This window comes from Plectropomus leopardus, chromosome 1 (genome assembly GCF_008729295.1).
Source record: "Plectropomus leopardus isolate mb chromosome 1, YSFRI_Pleo_2.0, whole genome shotgun sequence".
In the NCBI taxonomy this organism is placed as follows: Eukaryota; Metazoa; Chordata; class Actinopteri; order Perciformes; family Serranidae; genus Plectropomus; species Plectropomus leopardus.
The window spans coordinates 39,183,135-39,202,355 of record NC_056463.1 but is presented as its reverse complement, the minus strand read 5'-3'; the positions used below and the strand labels follow the sequence as shown (position 1 = coordinate 39,202,355).

Below are 19,221 nucleotides of genomic sequence, written 5' to 3'. Positions count from 1 at the left end.
CTGATTTTTTAAAATCAAATGTCCCGCCATTCACCATTCCATGTAACATATTTTACTTACATATATCTTTCCATTAAAGCAAATTTTTTTGGTTCAACAAAAGCAATCATTCCAACCCCAAACTCCCAAAGTAATCAACCCATTGAAACCTGATCAAATTGGCATTATATTTTAAATTTTAAAAAACAAAACAAAACAAAGAAACAACAAAACATGGGAAGAAGGCAATGAGCAATTAAAAAAGGAGATGATCCAAAAATTAGCATGAAATGTGAAAAAAGGTAAAACTACAAGAAAATAACCTGAAAATTAATTAAAAATTAAAAAAGTAAAGAACAAGAAATAAAGAAAGAAAGGAAGAATGAAAGAGAGAAAGAACAAACAAGGCAATATTTAATTTTGATAATTATAAATATAGTAAAAAAAAAAAAAGAAATTACACAGGTTTGCTCAGGGTTCGAAGGTTTAAAACTTGTGAAAGGTGTCTGAAAGCAGCACAAGTAATGGGATGTCACTCCAGGTTTGAAAGGGTCAACCTATTACTATTATTTTAATGCATAAACTACCACTAGACAAAATAAAACAGACATTATGTCTATCTATATGATATATTATGATCAGTTGACAGACATTCTAAATGCAGCTTTTTTGTTTCAATCAGTGACCAGGTATTTTGATCTTTATATGCAGTTCATAAATTGCCAGCTTGGCTTTTATATGACAATAATTTCAACCATGTAGTGTGATTTACATGATTTCTTCCTAAAGTTCTAAACTTTATTGTTTTTTCCTGTCAAATTAAGTAACAGTTAAGCACGTGTTTCTATGTAAATAACAGCAACTATGTTTCTAGGTTATCCATTGCATTCATAGGAAATGTAGTATAATACATAATTAAAAAAGATGATTAAAACCCACACTCACATGGACCTTCAGTGGAAGGGCTTCAGAGTTTAAAGGCTTGACCTAATTTGATGGAATCTATTGAAGTGTCTTGATAAAGTTATATTGATCAGAATTTTGCATCATATTTCAGTCATGCTATTATGCCAATACAAGAAATGCTTGATCCTTATAGATACTTTGATCCTAACACAAACAGACAAGAAGTCTCCCCTCAAATGTGCAACATTTAAAGGTTTTAGCCGCCTTAATCAGAAGCCCTTCACAGTGCAAACTCCCGGTTGTTTATATGTTTAATGTTTTTTTATTATATGGGGCGGCTGTGGCTCAGAGGTAGAGTGGGTCGTCCTCTAATCAGAAGGTCAGCGGTTCGATCCCCAGCTCCTCTGCACAACATGTCAAAATATCCTTGGGCAAGATACTGAACCCCAAATTGCTCCCGATGCTGTGTCATCTGAGTGTGAGTGTGTGTGAATGATTACTGAGTCGCAGGTGGCACAGTACGGTAGTTGTTGTACAGTAGCCATGGCCGCCAGTGTGTGAATGTGTGTGAATGGGTGAATTTGACATGTAGTGTTAAAGAGCTTTGAGTGGTCAATAAGACTATAGTCCATTTACCATTTATATTTATGTGAAATGATTGCTGCAGCAGTTGCAACAAAGAGTGAGTGGCGGCTTCCGGGTACAGAAAGTCTGTGCATGCTGAGTGTTCTGCAGCCAGAGGGGAGCCTGCAGCATTGCATCCACCCACAGCTCCTAATGGACGGGTGTGGACAACAACACAAGGAGGGGAAGGTTGGCCACTCTAACCTTTTTATAGACTGAGTATGAGGGGGAACAGAATAATAGAATACTAAAGTAACAATTTCCCCTTAGAGAAATTCACATTATACTCATTTCATTTCGTATAGCATCCTGTTTTTTTTGCATTATTCAAAGAATTACAACAATGGATCTGCTTTTCTGAGCTAGTGCATTGTGTGTAGAGTTTTTCTACATATTATACATTTCATTCTATATTCTTCATTGCAACAGTAGTTATTTGCCTTTTTTCAGAAAAAAAAAGAATTGTAGCTTGTCACAAGACCTACTGGGGGGGGGGTGGGGGGCAATGATTAACACATCAAGACAAGGAAAAATAATGTCCTGCTACTATAATTCATGCCTTTCTTTGGTTAAATGTCAGCTACCTTTCTAAATCAGAAATTGTTTGTATAATCCTTCCTAGAATATTTTAAATATTAATGTTGAGCTCTGTGTGACATTGTCCTGACATTGTTCAACAGGGGGAGCCACGAGATCCAAACAATTGCATTGGCCTTTCACAAAATTTGGCCATTGATAATTAACGATTTTTACAAACATTGCCAAATTTAGTGAATATGTCTGACTGAGCAATTGAATCCTTTCCCAAATAGGTTTCTGCAATTGACCAATAGGAAGTGATAGAGTGGCCTGGTAGAGATTTAGATGTAAATGAATGAAAATCTATCTGATCGTCACAAAAACAGTTACTTTTCTTAAAGGCTGTGTCTTTAACCAGCAGGTCTTGATCCATCCCAGCTTTCAATATTTAAAGGTCAATGCTGGATTGAAACCTGGACTTGCCGTTTTTCTTATTGTTAAAAAATCAGATTACAAAACCAAACCAGGATAACTAAAAACACATCAATGTATACTGTACATGATACCCAGTATATGTTTACTGAATATCATATTCTTTGAGTACTATAAACACACACACTGTTTATTTCTGACTTGATGCTGCCTGAAATACTCACTGGAGCACTAAATGTGGATTCATCCACCACTGAAATTACTACCCAGTAAATGCTCTATTTTTCTCTGTTTGATCAAAACTGCAGTGACCAACTGTTACATGAAATTACTGAGCTTTCTAAAAAATTAGATGTTGTTGTTGTGTTTTAGCTTGCATTTTGCAACGGTTCAAGTTCGAGATCTAAGATATTTCACAAACACTCAATAGATATATTTCTCTCAAATTTTAGTCACAAATTTGTTAAAATCTGTGTTAGTGAGTGCTTCTCCTCTAAGATAATCCATTCACCTGACAGATGTGGCATAAGATGCTGATTAAACAGCATCATTACTACACAGGTGTGTCTTCGGATGGTCACAATAAAAGAACACTGTAAAAACATGCATTTTGATCACACAACAGAATCTTACACACACAAAACTTACTAACACTTTTTTTGTATTTTATAGACAACATGATACTATGCTACTGCATAACTCTTTATAACATGAGCAGATCATCTGGAAGTTTTGAATCCGCAATTCCTCTGTGAAATCGTGGACTATCACCTTCCAGAAATCCCTCATATGTGATCGCTCCAACTCATAAGAGGCTGGTCTTTCCATTATGGCTCCATAACACGCCTACGTAGCCTTGCATTGTAAATAATGATGGCTAGTGAGCAAACAGCAACTGAGATTTGACCTTCCCACTCTCTGCTGCATGTAGCCTAGATATTGCTCCTTCCTACTTGTAACATATGGAACAGCCCAAGGGAAAGTGAAGGGGAATGAGGGGGTCGTTATGCCAAAGTGGAACTGGGCCATTGTTAAAGTGTCGCCTTCACCAAGCTCCAACACGTCCAACAAAAACTTACAGTCTTCACTTTTCAGCACCGGCTTGTCCACAGGAAGTCATGTTGGATGGATGAGATGGAGACAGAGGACAACATTAGACATGTGATGAAAACACATATGTGATATAAAAGAACAAAGGGGGGTGCATGGAAGAACAAAACATATTTCTCAACGAGTCTCTGCAATCTGTCTGCCTTCTGTTTTCACAGTTAGTGACTAACTCCACTCCTGCTCCTGGGTCACAGTATTCTACTGTGATCTTTCCGTAATGACATGTGAGACTGAACGATCACGCTCCAGCTCTGATTCAAAACAACTGCACAGATATACTTAACCTGAGATCTGTCAAGCACTTCTCTACTTGCTATCCTGGCGTTCTATCATCTATTAAACACTTTAAGTTTCAGGAGTGAAATTCATGTGAAAAGTATGTAATTGCTTATTAGACGCACAGTGCCTTGTTAAACTTCTCTGACTGTATTACCATTTCTTGTAGCTTCCAAGAGTCGGGTAGAGCCAAAGAGGACAGAGCCATCAAGTCAAGTCAATTTTATTTATAAAGCCCATTATCACAAAACACAGTTTGCCTCAGAGGGCTTTAGGGAATACGACATCCCTCTGTTCTTAGACCCTCACATCGTCTAAGGAAAGACTCCCCACAAAAAACCCTGTAACGGGGGAAAAAATGGTAGAAACCTCAGGAAGAGCGACTGAGGAGGGATCCCTCTTCCACGACGGAAAGACGTGCAATAGATGTTGTATATAACAATTAAATTGCAATAATGACAAAAAGGTAAGAGAAAGAGAGAGAGAACAAGAGAGGGGAAGAGAGAGGGGGAGAGACACAATAGCAGTAATGGTAACAATAGCATGTCACCATGCCACCATGCTCTGAGTTTCACAATGTCGGACAGCAGACAGCAAACCACGCAATTTGTGCTTACACATTTTTAATTGCAAACAGACGTTCTTTATTTGCACAGACATTGTAAATGAACAACCACAAAAAGCCCTTTTACAAATCACATTCACCCATTTACACACACATTTAAGTGGCCAAGGCTACCATTACAGGTACCATCTGCTTATAAGTCTTTACCCTTTGAAATCTGGATGAACATCAGTTTTTCCTGCTGCATTCAGACACCTCTCGCAAGTATTTAAACCTCTGAAACCTGAGCAAAAAGTTATAATACTCTTCAAAAAGGCAATAAGCTACTTTCAAGAAATTGTTAAAAAGTGATAAGAAAATGAAAATCAATGTTAAAAAAAACCCCTTATGATAACTGTAATTATTTTAGTATTTTTTTCAGGTCATTTCCTTGTTTGTTCTTGTTTTAATTTTTTTTTTTTGTTAATTTTCTGGTAATTTCATTGTAACTTTATACTAATTTATTGCAAATTATGGAGTCATTTCTTGTTGAGTTGCCCACTGCCTTCCCCCTATGTTTTTTAAAAAAGATAAATCCAATTTGCTTAGGTTTCGGGGTTTAAAAATCACTCTCACAGCCAAACTGTAGGAGACACGGGCATGGCGTGATTCGTTAGCAGTGGCATGCCTGCAGCAGAGTGCATCCATTATAATAAACTGAAGCTGCTACACTGACCACAGAAGCCCACACAGGCACTGTGCTGCTCCTCCTTTTTACACAGTTGGCCTATCTTTCCCTATCTTTGTGTGACTTTTAAGAGGTAAAAACCACATAGAACTGTAAAAACTAAGTGCAATCTGTTTAAAAAAATATAAAAACACCTTGTTGTACCAGAGGAAAAAGAGCAACCTTGTATATCCATTTTACATTAAATAAATCACTAAAACACTTCAAGATATTAAAACAATCCAGTTAATTGATTCAGTACCTGTAAATATAGTCTATATGCTTCCACATCCTCCATAACAAAATAAATTATCACTTGGCAAAACTCAGTACGCACATAGTGACGCTGGCAGCAGCCACACACTGCAAAGACTGAGTCTGTGTAGCAGGTAAAAATACTCTGCTGCACTCAGCTTACATGAAGTGCGGCATCCGTGACCCTTATTTCAGCTTTCACAAAGGGATTTGCAAAGCCATCAGGAGCAATTTGGAAAAACTTCGACATGTGGTCAAGGGACTGAACCTTTCTACTTCCTGAGCTACAGCTGCCACATCAGCTAAAAAGCATCACTCATGTCCATAAGGGGCCGGGTATCATGCCAAACACTCATCATTCATTCAGTCAGTAAGTACGCTCAATGCTTACAGATGACAGTTGAAGAAATATCATAATTTCTGTTGATCTGAAACTTGAAAAAGTTGGAGATTCAAATAATCAGTCACAGACCTGTCAGCTTTTTTTTGTTCAGGGTTGAAAGTTTTACTTGTAAAATAATAAAAGTGATAATAATCCAGGTATCAAAGGCTTAAATATCACATAAAGTCATCACATAGAGCTTTAAAACTCATATGTACAAGCTATAGACAAAAACCAACAATAGAGGCCACACAGCCCCCATCCCTTCACAAACACACAGACACACACAAGTAATGTCAGCACGTGTCCCTCGCTGGCCCTCACTGGGCTCTCTGTCAGCTGTGCAGGCTGGGAGGAAAGTGATGCAGTGCTATTGATATCTGTGGTGGGAGACCTCGCCTTCACCACGCCCACACATCGCATGACTCCCTGCCGCTTTCTAGCACACACTGGCTCACGCATTCAGTGTTGCATTCATTGGCATGCATGAACACGCTGCCTTTATTTATAGAAGCTTGAATGCATATACAGACACGCACACACACACACACACACACACACACACACACAAACACACACACACACACACACACACATACACACACAAAAGAGCCACAAGAGCCATGTGTGGCACGTCACCTGCGTGAGATGGTGTTGAACTCTGCTGAGGGTTAGGCCTGCCATCCTCTTGCTCCATCTCTCTTTCTCTCTCTCTCTCACACACACACACACACACACACACACACACACACGCACACATGTACAAACACACACCCCTCCCCTGACTCAGACTGACATCACTGCAGGCCTCAAGGCTGCTCTCATCAGCTGGTTGCTAGGCAACCCTTTCGTCCACAGGCACAACCAACGCACATTTAATCTGGGAGGCGAAGAGACGGGGATGAAAAAAAGAGGAGAAAAAAACGCACACAAATGTCCAATGGAGAAATTCTGCTGTCAGCACTGGTGCTGAGGCTGATTCCAACACACCGATGAAGACGAGAGAACCACCATAAAAAAAGACGAGAGAAAGAGCACGAGAGCAAAGGATGGAGGAGAGAGAGAGCGAGAGGGAGAGCATGTGTGAATCTAGGCCATCTTCTGTGCATCTCTGTTGCCATCTGTTTGACAGTCACAGAAACAGAACCACCATTACCCTCCGCAGGCCTCCTCATATGACGAGGTGGTCCCTATCTGCACGTCTCTCGCTGCCTACAACCTCATCTTCCTCTGCTCAGGGCCTGATGACCCTCTCCACGAGACAACAACCCCATCTGAGGCAGATAATCAGAGACCCCAGTGACACACAGGAGAGCAGGGTTTAAACTCTATCTGACATAATACACACACACACACACACACACACACACACACACACACACACACACACACACACACACACACACACACTACTAACCCTTCAGAGCAGAAGCAATTGAAAAGACCAGATTACAAGCAGCTGAGTGTTTGGAGTAGGTTGTTGGGTGATGCCTGAGGAATGGGGATTGGATGCAGAATGAAATCTGGTTGTTTGATCCAACAATGTGCAAGTTACTGAACTGAGTTAACCAGATCAGTTGAAGGGATACTTCCACAATCTTCAACCAGCTTTGTATCAAAACAATGTGACTAGTATGTGGTAAACTCTCCTGAAAAATGAGAATAGCAAAGTACTTTTACATTGACAAAATAAAAGGCATTTCCACTATAAATTGAAATGAACGCAATGAACCACAATCGAAGAAAGCCAGGTGAAAATTCTGACTTTTGGTTTCACATGAGACACACACCCTGGTCTCCCGGGTCAAAGTCCTATGCTTGTTAGAGCCATCCGCCTCCATTCTCATCCACATTAAGCAGGCTTTGTTGCTCTTTATTCTACATCCGCTGCTCGGACCATCTAATAGTGATGCATAGGAGCGTAAAGTGCATGACCAGACCACCACCCTCTGGACTGCAGCAGCGCCCACCTTGATTTGCTAATTCATAATATAACCTTTTCCTTTATCTCTTTATTTCTCTTTTTAATCACCGTCTTGTTTTTTTGTTTGACTATTTGAACTTCAAGTTTCCCATGACTATAAAATGCACTTCATACAGACAATTAAGTTTGCCTTGCCTTGGACTCATTTTGATTTTGACTGCTTTGTTGACGCATGTGAATTCTCAGAAGCATTTCTCTTCCTCTGCCGGCACATGTTTACGCAATGCAGGAGGCCAACAGGGAAAAATTGGGACCTAAAATCCCAGCACATCCCCACTTATAATTGACACTGAGAAGCTGACGTAAAACACTTCTCCCAAATTGCAGATCATATCTGCAATAAAGCGGACATGAGTCACATGACATTAAATAACACACAGAAAGGACATAAAAATCTTTGCTTTCTAGAATTCACAATAAACTTCACTGTGCAAAACAATCCTCTCAGTTCAAAAATCACTGCAGCTGCATGGTGTGGGGGAAATAAAGAGTTTACTTTGAGAGGCTGCCAGCTTTATTCGCCTGACACCTTAGCATCACAAAGCTACCAACAGCACAAACACATCCCTTTTCACTTTATAGGCTAAGCAGCTGCTGCCAAAATGGCAAAACAAGAGACACTGAAGATGCCTAATGTCACAACATATTCACGGTGAGATTAATCCTTTTCTAACCTGAGAAGATTGTCTTGATTTCTTTCAAAAACATGGGAATTAGGTCAAAAAGAAGAAACAACCCAAAAATTGGCAAGAAATTAGTAGAAAGTACAAGAAAATTAGACCTTCTTCAAGATAGGTAAAAACAAAAAACAAAAACAAAACAAAACAAAAAAAGAAAAGTATGAAACAACAAAAGGGGAAAAAAACAAACAAGGCAAATAAAACTTTGATACTTAAAAATTCCTAATAATTATGTAACATAATTATAAATATTTTATCATAAAAATTATATTTATTGACTTCTGTCCGGCTGCGTTCTTAGCTGATGCCATCCAGTGGTATATTATGCACCAAAGGTGGCATTTGGCGTTGATGTCTTACACCAAAAGCACTGCACAAGTGGAGGTATTTGACCACAGAATGACAACAAGTTGAAAAGAGATCTCTGTACTTTTCTGGTCATTAGCAAAAAAGTGGTGGTAGCTTCCTCTGAAACTGACTGTTTTAAATGGGCAGACTGTATTGGCTTATATTGATCACAGGCCCCTATATTGAATCAAATCAAAATTGTACCATGGCAGACTGTGATATTGGCAAATATCATATTGTTTCCCACAGTATCAATATAATATCTTATAGTGATGAAACCAGTCATCACATGCTATCATAGAGTGCATTTAGTAATATTACACCTATTGTTATTGTAATATGACATGCGTTTGTTTCCATTATTGCTGTGCATCTCTCCCCCTCACTCTTTCCTTTTCCTTTTTGTCATAATTGTAATTCAATTGTTATTTACGACATCTATTGCACATCTGTCTGCCGTAGAAGAGGGATTCCTCATCATCCACTGCCACTCTTCGTTTTTTCTTAGGTGATGTGAGGGTCTAAGGGCAGAGGGATGTTGTACACTGTAAAGCCCCCTGAGGCAAACCGTGTTTTGTGAGAATGGGCTTTATAAATAAAATTGACTTGACTTGATTTACACCCCTACTCAGTACCTCGGTGTGTCTGTCTCTGTAACTGTCTAACAAATGAATGAAAGGAAATATATCCATCAGGGATTTAGGATTTTTTCCGCTGTAACAAACTTAAACTGAACTGTTACTTCTAAATTGGAGAACTGAACAGTGACTTCTGTGTAGTGTTACACCCATATCAGTGGCATTAAATGTAACTATAGGGTAGGGCTGGGTGATATGGAAAAAAGTCTTACCATGATATTTTTTTTCATATCAGTTGATATCGATATATATCATGGTATACATTAAATCACTATGTCTGTCAAGCTTAAAGGTTCCCTTTTACTCCTAAGTGAGATATGAAAAACATCATAAGGTTAATTTTGGTTTAAATGTTTATTTTCTGTTAGACATTGAACATGATAAATATACTGTAGAACAGGCACCACCAACTGGCGGACCTGTTCTACTAAAATTCAAAGGGGTCCAGTTACTAAAATTTTTATGATTGTGATTAATGAATTTTTCTTTTTGCTTTCTGCTTTTTTGTTGTGGTTTGTTTATTGGCCTCATAGTTCACTGACACTGCTTCATTTGACCATGGTGTGTTGGAGTGTAATAAACATATGATTTATTATTATTTATCAAACTTCCCAGCATTATATAAAAAAATAAAGCTCCATCTTAAACAAACTTCAGGTAAATTTAAGCACATTGTGCTGATAATAGGCCAACCTCTCCTGACTGCAGGACTCTGACTTCAACTTCTGTGAAACTTCTGTACTATTAATCATTTTCCTCAGGAAAAAAACAACTTTTGAGTAGGCCAACTTCTCCTATAGTGCCAACAGCCTGCCAACATTCCCAGTTAGAGAAAGTGTGAAAATAAGGTAATGTGCTTGTGGCCCCAGGCCTCAAAAACATTATATCTGCCCCTGGTAATAATAATGTCTACACCTCATATTTCAATTGAGGAAAAGTTATTTTGCGATTGATATCATTATCGTTTTATCGCCCAGCTCTACTATGGGGTATCTACTTTTACAGTGAAATGAGTGGCAGTTATTTCCATTTTTCCTCCATATTCAACTTTAAGCAGCAAAGTGACCCAAATTAGAATAATATCTTCTACTCCATAAGAGCAGCCAGCTGATTTTCACTCCAAAGTTGGCATATATTGGTGCTTGGTCAGTAACTTCATATATCATATCATACCACCTTTCACAGTGTACAGCACCAGTTTATAAGCTGGAAAGTGTCACAGCAGGATGATATACCGTTGGATGGCATCAGCTTGAAACTTCGCTCGCAATTCTATTTTTTGTTGTTCTAATGTGCTTGTGTTGCACAACGAAATATATGTTAATGCAAGGTTTTACTGATGTAAGCTATTATGAAAAAGTGTATGCATCAAATGGGCACAGCACACACATTTCCTGTGAAAACAGAAGTGGCATAAATTGACATGTAACATCACCAACAGATGTAGTAGGATACTAGCAATCATATGAGGAGATGAATAGCACTGACCAAGCCACTATATTTGTCTAGTTGGGATGAGAATGTGTTGGAGCATCATTTACTTCATAGACTTCAACACTATGCAGCATGGCAGTGATGGATAAAAATGAACACAAGCGGAAACAAGGCTTTGGTGAGATGTGATAACAGCGGATAGGACCTACCTGTTAAGACAGGAGACACTGAGGACATGAAGAAAGAGGAGATGAAGGAACTACAGGAGACTGGAGAAAATGGAGATGAAGATGGAGAGGCGTGTGCTGAAAATGAAATGAGTACAAGGTGTAAAGGTCAAAAGGCATGACTTTGAACTGCAGGGGATGAAAATGAGGATAACATGATAGTATGTGGCGTGAAGCGTGAAGGAGGAAACACAAGGCTGGACCTAAGCAGCTGCTGGGCATCTCACTATAATTACCACAAATGGACGTCAGCATGTCGATCTAACAATGTTTACTAGATGAGAAGGCACAGAGGAATCAGCTCTTTCCCTCTGCTCTCTACACCTCTCTGATGGACGATGGGACTGTTCATACAAAATGCATGTGAGCAGTGAATTATTTATTCTGCTTTTTATTTCCCTTTCATACGGGGAAGAAGTGAGTTTAAAAAAGCATGAGCTGAGCTGGCTCAGGTGCAGGGTCCATCAAAACGTTGTCCCGGTTCCTGCAGATTTGACTCCAGTGTGTCCTGAACAATCTTAAACATGGCTGTGCAGGAAATCAAGCTTGTTATATCCAATGTACCATCACTTAATCTGATTTATCAACAAGTAAACAGCCTCCACTTCACATGTAGTCTAGTGACTGTCCTTTGTGTTGCCCTCCAAGTAAACTCTTTAGAAGTGTGACAGAAAACAAATAAATTGCAAATAAATGCCATACATTTATGCTGTATTCATGTGACATCGAAGGTTGTAGTTTGAATTAGGAAGTCATTTTTCCAACTGAGTTGTATTTATGTGCTTTGAGGTCGTAAAGTGGAAACAACATGGAAGCTACAAGGAAGATGGGTTGCATTTTAATGTTAAGAGCGTTTAAACAAGAGGTTGATAGCAGTTTCCAGTTTATTTATATTTTTTTATTTTTTATATATTTTATATATTCTATATTTGTATATTAAATCTAGGTCACTCTACATGAAAAGCAGTTAACATGAATACCATATTACACTTTACATGTGATCAAAAATTTATATGTGAATTAATAAAAAGTTTCTTATCATCATGACCAATTGCTGACTTTTTCCCGCCAAGTTTATGCATTTATGACGTTTAGTTGGCAACTCCTGTTATAAAACAACCTTATCAGTATTATTATAATTGCGTCGCATGCTTTATAGTTCAGAGTTTTCTGGCTTCAGCTAATAGATGCATATACTAAAATGTGCAACTACTAAAAGTAAATGATAGTTACTAGGAACAAAATAACCAAATATATAATATTTTACCGTCAATTGTTGACACTGTTTTCATGCTTTCTGCCATTTCTACTGCCCTGAAACATCACCGAACGTTTCCACTCAGCATCTCGAGTACCATAGAAATTTCCCAATTTCCCACTTGTAATTATGACTTTGGAGGGCTGTTCATGTGCTCGTAACTTGTAAATACGGTATATATGATATTTCTGAGGAGCACGTGAGGGCAGCATAAAGGCGAGACGGTGAGCTGAATGAATGATGTCTACATATGTGCTACAATATAAACAGGCGATTCACCTCCACAGAGCAACTCTTTTATCAGATCTTCATTTTAAGGGCCTGTACAGGATGTCCATTGATCATGGCACACAAACTTGGACTTCATAACAAGAAAAGCATCTTCTGACACAATGGATATCACAATTCTCCACAATCTCCACTTTCAACATTTAGGTCGCAAAACATTTGATTTCAAAATTTATTGTCAGCTCCGACGGCTATAAAATTCTTAGACTATTGAGTCTTGATTCATAAAGATCAATAGATAATTGATTATATGCCCTCATAGCTGTCATTCACATTTTTAAATTGTTTTTTAAAGGAATAAGCTACATGGTATCAAATGTGATATAACTGCCGTATTTTGTACCACACTAAGGCTGTATGATCATATTTAAATAATCTGTTATATGTTATATATATGTTATATGGTATATGGTATATGGTATATGTTATATGTTATATGTTATGTTATAATAACATATTATTTCACCGATCATTTGGGAGCAAACTGTAACACAAAATCAAAAAGAAGATTTACTTGATGGCAAAGGGGCACATCTGCAGCTTGAGTTTCTATGACCCAACCTACAAACTACTTTTTCTTTCAATGACAAGTCCATTGTTAACATAACCATCGGGGCAGGCAAAGTGGTGTCACAGTGATGACTCTGGCAGTGGCCATGGTGTCTGTAAAAGAGGCTATGCTGTGTGTCTTTGAAATGTTTTTTTCCTTCTGATGTGCACAAAATATAAGCTGGAAGGGAAAAACAAATCGAATCCAACTTTCGCTTTTTTCAAAGATCAAAATCGAAAGTTGATTTCAATCTACCTTGTATTTATGCTGCATTCACACCAAATACAGCAAAAAAACATATCATTTGAAAGTGAAAGTGCATCTACCCTTTGTACTGACATCCCCTGGAGCTTCAAAAAGTTGAAACAGAATCAGCGTGTGAAGCAACCCAATGTCACGTCATGGTGGCCAATCATCTGACCAGTGATCAGATCAGAAGATGCCCACATTTCATGGAAACAAGTTATAGTCTCTTTCTTTCATCTCCTTCTTTCATTACAGCGGGATGTCCATAGATCATGGCACACAAACTTGGACTTCTACTGCAAGAAAAGCCTCCTTTGACACAATGGGTGTCCCATTTTCCACAATCTCCACTTAGAAATATTAATGTTTTATTATAAATGAATTGTGTGTATTAACCTTACACAGGAGAGCACCTGCTTTGTGTGTGTGTGTGTGTGTGTGTGTGTGCATATGTGTGTTTTTAGTGGCGGTAAAGAAACTTCAGTAATGATGATCAAAGGAATTATACTAATCCTTTAAACCAACATAAACCAACTTACCAAAGTCACTGAGATGAGGAGATTGGCTTTTCTATAGTTGGTTTCCACCCGCAAATCCACCACAACACCTGATTTGGTGAAAATGCAGCCTAAGGACCAAAATCATGACTTGTCTATTCTACAATATTCTTAACTGCCAAATACTGTTGACCAGAAATGATAAACATGGTTAACTGAAGTAAGTTGCTGAAGAAAACAGAATGTGTGCTTTAAAAAGGAGTTAAAGTACACACTGTAACTATTTCTTGACAAACAACGGGTGACATGACCGTGCACAGCTTCCTGATGGTTGGTTGTAACAGTGAGGTTTCCAGGTTTGTCATCATCACGCCTGTACAGAGACCTATATTAAAACCTGTCCTCACTTTTGACAACCTGCAAAGCTACTTTCTGGAATTAATGATACATATACAGCATATAAAAATAAATATCTGTAGAGTGCCAGCCACAACTACATATATGAAGCCTGTGAGGAACCTTTTGTTGCTTCTATAAACCCCTTCAGATGACATACAAGCAGACCCCTGCAGCCTCATATATACCGCACTTCACACAAATCAGGACTTCCAGCTGTGTTAGAATGCTCAAACCACCCAACGTTTGGCTGCTCATTAAATGGACCACAGCTATAATCAACAGGAAACGATTGAAAATCCTGTCTACACAATACCAAACTCATCAATGATCAGCATACTGTAGATCTGAAGATAGTCCCTTTGCAATAGATATCACAAACTGGGGAAATGAAACCAAAACTATCTGCATGGCTACGTCAAGGAGTGATTATAAAAAAAAAACATGTTCTGTTGTATTTAGGGTGAACTGACCTTGCAATAACATCTCTGGCATTTCTAAAATTTGCAACTCTTACATAACTCTCAGGTCCACTGTGCTCATGGTTAAAAATACAGTATGAATAACTAGTCAAGTCAAGTCACTTTTATAGACATGGAGTCTATTTTAACATTTTCTGTGATCTGCTGGTATGGAAATCTGAGTGTCCAGGCCAAAGCTGCGCTTTCCAAAACTGAAGGCCAGAGGTAAAATCATCAGTGTCTAGCAAAGCTGACTCACTGACCTGTACTATAGACACTTTCTGCAAAAGGCAAAATCCATCCTGTCAGTCAGTGCTCATCCCTGAGAGTTTCAGTTACTGCCCTCTGGTTCCCGGTTCAGATTTCCCTCTGTGAGAAGCGATACAGATACAGCAACAAGCACTCTTTTGTCCCCAGTGCCATTTCTCTTTTTAATTCAGGTGGGGATAATTGTTTTGGATATGTTGTAGGTACAAATGATGTGGATGATGACATCGATTGTTGTGGTGCTTCTAACTTTGGCTGTATCACTTTGGTCTCTTTAGCCCCTTCTTTGCACTGTAGTATTACTGTGGTCTCGTATCGTATATATCTCACTGATGTATGAATTGCACAAATGACTTTTATCATTGGTGATGATTACATATGATACGATGATTATATGATTAACATATTTATATTTTTATGACTTAGCACTTAATTCTGTTGTTTCTCCAGGGTTGCTATCTTCGGTGCCTGCTACCTCATCTTTGCATTTTGTCTTTTGTATTTTTATACAAAATTTTGTATTTGTATGTCCTGTTTATGCCTTGCTGCAAAACCAATTGCCCTTTGGGGACAAATAAAGTTGCAGCTGAAGTTATGTTTTAAGCACATCTAAGAACCAAAGTGCTTTCGAGTCAAGGCAACTAGTCAAGTCCTCCTAAACGCAATGCCTGTACCCATGCTATGACACAACATGCAATGATACTTGCAAATACTGCAATCAGCATAACTGCCTCACTAAACACTGTAAGGGTTGGGGTTTTCCCAATCTTTACAATTAATGAAGTTCCTACACAGGTAACTAACCTTTGAAAGAAATAATAAAATAAAGTACTAGATGAGGGTAGGTCTAGGACTGATGTTTACAGTGTTGGTCATGAAAACGTACTTAACTTATTCACATCAGAATTTGGAAACCCAGAGTGAATGAGTGACTTATCACGTACCTTGTTCCGAAGCCCCCCCTGGTCCCTGTGGGGGAGTCGAGGCTTTCTCCTGGCTTGGCTGGCCTGTCGCGATTCATTTGCTGCAGAATGGAGCTCAGCTCGGTGATGACAGTGTTCTTGCTGTCTGGTGTGGATGGGGGGCTGCGCAGCTCAGGGGGCTGATCGCCCCACAACTTGGATGTCCTTTGAGTAGGAGTCCTAGGAGGCTCAGAGGAAGAAGGGGGAGGGGGAGGGGCCTGAGGCGGGGACCCATAGGACTCTGGGGGCTCTTCAATTAGAGCGTCATGATAAAGTGATGTTCTGTTGATGACGGATTTGCCCTTAGGTTTGGGTGGAACAGGGGGGCGATCCACCAGAAAGGCATGTCCGTCTGCTGTGGCATAGAGGCTCTCCAGAGCGCTGTCACAAAAGCCTCCCTCTGACGACAGGGTAGAGATGCTGGAAACGGTGCTGGTGGTCTCCATGTGCTGAGGATCCCCGCTACTGCGGCTGTCTACCTCTTCGATGCCTGAGTCGCCCACCCCAGACTCTGAGTCAGGTGGAGGAGGAGGGTATGAGGGGGGCATGCTGTTTGCCACCCTTTTGTGTTGATCAGTGACAGGTGGTGGGGCGTGCGCATGGTATGGAGGTAGGGGGGGTCCTCCATTCCGTCTCTGTTGCTGAAGCATCTCTGCAATGGCACTAGCCTGATCATCAGGAATATCAATACTGTTGGCAAACTCCAGTGGTGGGGGGAGGGGCGCTGAGAAGTCAAAATCCTCATCAATGTCTACTGAGGCCAGAGGGGGAGGGGGGATGCGGAAGGGCAACTTTACGGGTTCATCCATCGACTCACCTAGTGGAATGCTCCTCCTCCGTGATGAGGGTGGCTGGGCGGACAGTGTTGTAGCGTTGAGAGGATCAGGTTGGTTGGGGTCCTTCAGCTCAGATGGCCTGTTGCTGTCCTGCCCCTCCACCTCTTGGTTGTTAACCTTGTTGCTTGCTTCATTGCTGGTGTGGACCATCAACAACCCGGCTGACTTGGGCTGTGATGTGTCTGCCACATCCACTGGTGCGCTTTTCCTCTCCTCAGCTGCCTGATGTTGCCGTTCTTCCCGAGCCCCATCAGACTCATACTTCTGCTCCGTCATCTGCCTCCGCAGGCCGCCCCGGCCAGGTCGTCCCATTGTTGCTGTGGAGATTGCAGCAAAGCTGGTCTCTATCCCAGAGCGTAGTTTGGTGTCAATAAATAGCGGTTGGTTGAGGTCTGGTTTGTGGCTTGGCTGAATTGGAAGGGACTGGGCTTCGTGCTTCTGTGTTTGCTGAACCTGAGGAGGATTTTGTGGCTGATTCTGAGGATGGTTTTGTTGCTCTTTCATGGCCCGGTCACGAGCTGCCAAGGCCAGAGCAAGTGGAGAATTGGGATCCAAGGGCTTTCCGGTGACAGGATGGAGGTAGGTCCCATTAGCCCTGTAGTGGCTCTTAGGAGGAGTAGCTGGGAGACTGACGGGACTGTCCAGGTTGGGACACTGGCCCGTTCTGGTGTTTAGAGGTTCCCGTACCACCGTGGGCTCAGGGGTGTTGAAATCTGTCATGTTGCCACTACCACCCCCAACAGGGGGCCCAAGCTGAGCTGCAGGAGGAGGACCCAATATCCTTCGAAGCCGCTCGTCGCTACTGAACATGCCTTCATCAATGGACTTTGACTGGCGAAGGCGAGGGGTTGGTGTGGGACTACTGAAGTCATCATCCCCCATGTCTATTGACTGAAAGGCAATTGAGTGCTTTTTTGCCTCCAGCCTCTTCTCTCGGTCCCGTACTGCCCCGGCAATGGCTGCTGCAAAAGGGTTGCTTAGAGACATAGGGTCTTCAGGACGCAAACCTCCGCTACCACAAACAGTGGACGTGAGAGGTGGGTGTTCAGGGGTGGTGGGCTCAATCTCCATACTGCTGCCCTGGCTGCTCTTCCCACTGCTGCTGGTGGAGGGCTCCTTAACAATGATGGTGGGGATGGGGATGGAGGAGCATGTTCGTTCTACAGGTGTAGTAGGCATGGAAACCGCGCCAGAGGGATTTGCTGGCATGTGACATGTTTTCTCTGGACTGTCTTCAACATTGGACTGCTTTACAAGCATGCCCTTCCTTCGAGCTGGTTTGGCTGGCACATACAGTGTCTTATTGCCCACCTCGGAGTAAGGGTTCTCTGGCACTGGTGTGCGCCCTCGGGTGCGTGTGCTCTCAAACTGCTCTGAGCTCTGGCGGAAATAGCCACGCCTTAACGTACCAACATCAGTGGTTCGGCTAATTGTCTTCACTGCATTGGGTGAGTTCTGGGTGAAGGTGGGTCGTGTGGTGCCGTAGCTCTTGGGTGTAGGGCCAGCAGCTGAGTTGTAGTCGGGTGGTGAAGGGGGTGAAATGGCTGGAGGAGGAGGGATGTCCTCTGAGGTGTCGGGCATAGAGAGGCTGCGGGAGAACTTGAGTAGGGGAGGTGTGAGGAATCCCTGTTTCTCATCCTCCCCTGTACCTTGGAGAAATGGAGCAGAAAGAAACATTATTTGAAGACCTGGGGGAGACAGCCCTATTTTTTATTTCCAGCATGGCCTCCTCTTTACACAGCAAATGTCTCAATAATCGATGTCAGCTTTTCTTAGCCTTTATTTATCCGAGTGGGGGGTTCCTGAAAATTGTGAGAGGCCAGATAGATAAGAAGAGTAGTTAAAGGGATACTTTGCCAATTTTAAAGCCAGTCTTGTAACAAGATGATATGGGTAGTAGGTGTAGATGACCTGTGTTAAACTTCCCTCTATCTACCAGTTCCTGAGTATCCCTTCTTCGCCTTAAGCAAAACACCACTAGATGACTTGGGGCTCTTGGGGCTATTGCTCGAAGCATTTTTGTATTGCCCGCCAACCATGCCGCTGCCACCATGTACTGAAAACTGATGGAGAGACACACCCACCTCTCTCTCTGTCTCTCAAACTTGGACGGAGATTTGACCAAACGGAAAAACTATGCAGTGCTGATCAACTAGATTATGATGCTGAACAGCCTTTTTCTTGCCTAAATTTTTTTCAGAAACATATTTTCACACCCTGTTTCACCATAATGCCAAGAGTTTGTGAACAGGAAGCTGGTATCATACTGCTTCCTGCAATGAAAACTGAGGCCAAAAAAACAGATCAAACAATAAAACTCAGCAGCGCAGATCAAATATTAATTAATTATATTATTCTTTTTCTGACATGCATATTTCTTTCCTCAAATGTTTTC

General features: G+C 40.8%; 1 protein-coding gene across 1 annotated transcript in view; it reads right to left on the bottom strand.

Annotated features, from left to right (window-relative positions):
* LOC121942226 (SH3 and multiple ankyrin repeat domains protein 2-like) overlaps positions 1-19,221 on the bottom strand; it is a 37,374-nt gene that overhangs the window by 2,237 nt on the left and 15,916 nt on the right. Inside the window, exon 9 of the mRNA XM_042485372.1 lies at positions 15,973-18,475. Coding sequence (XP_042341306.1) covers positions 15,973-18,475 — 2,503 coding nt within the window. The remainder of the gene's footprint in view (positions 1-15,972; positions 18,476-19,221) is intronic.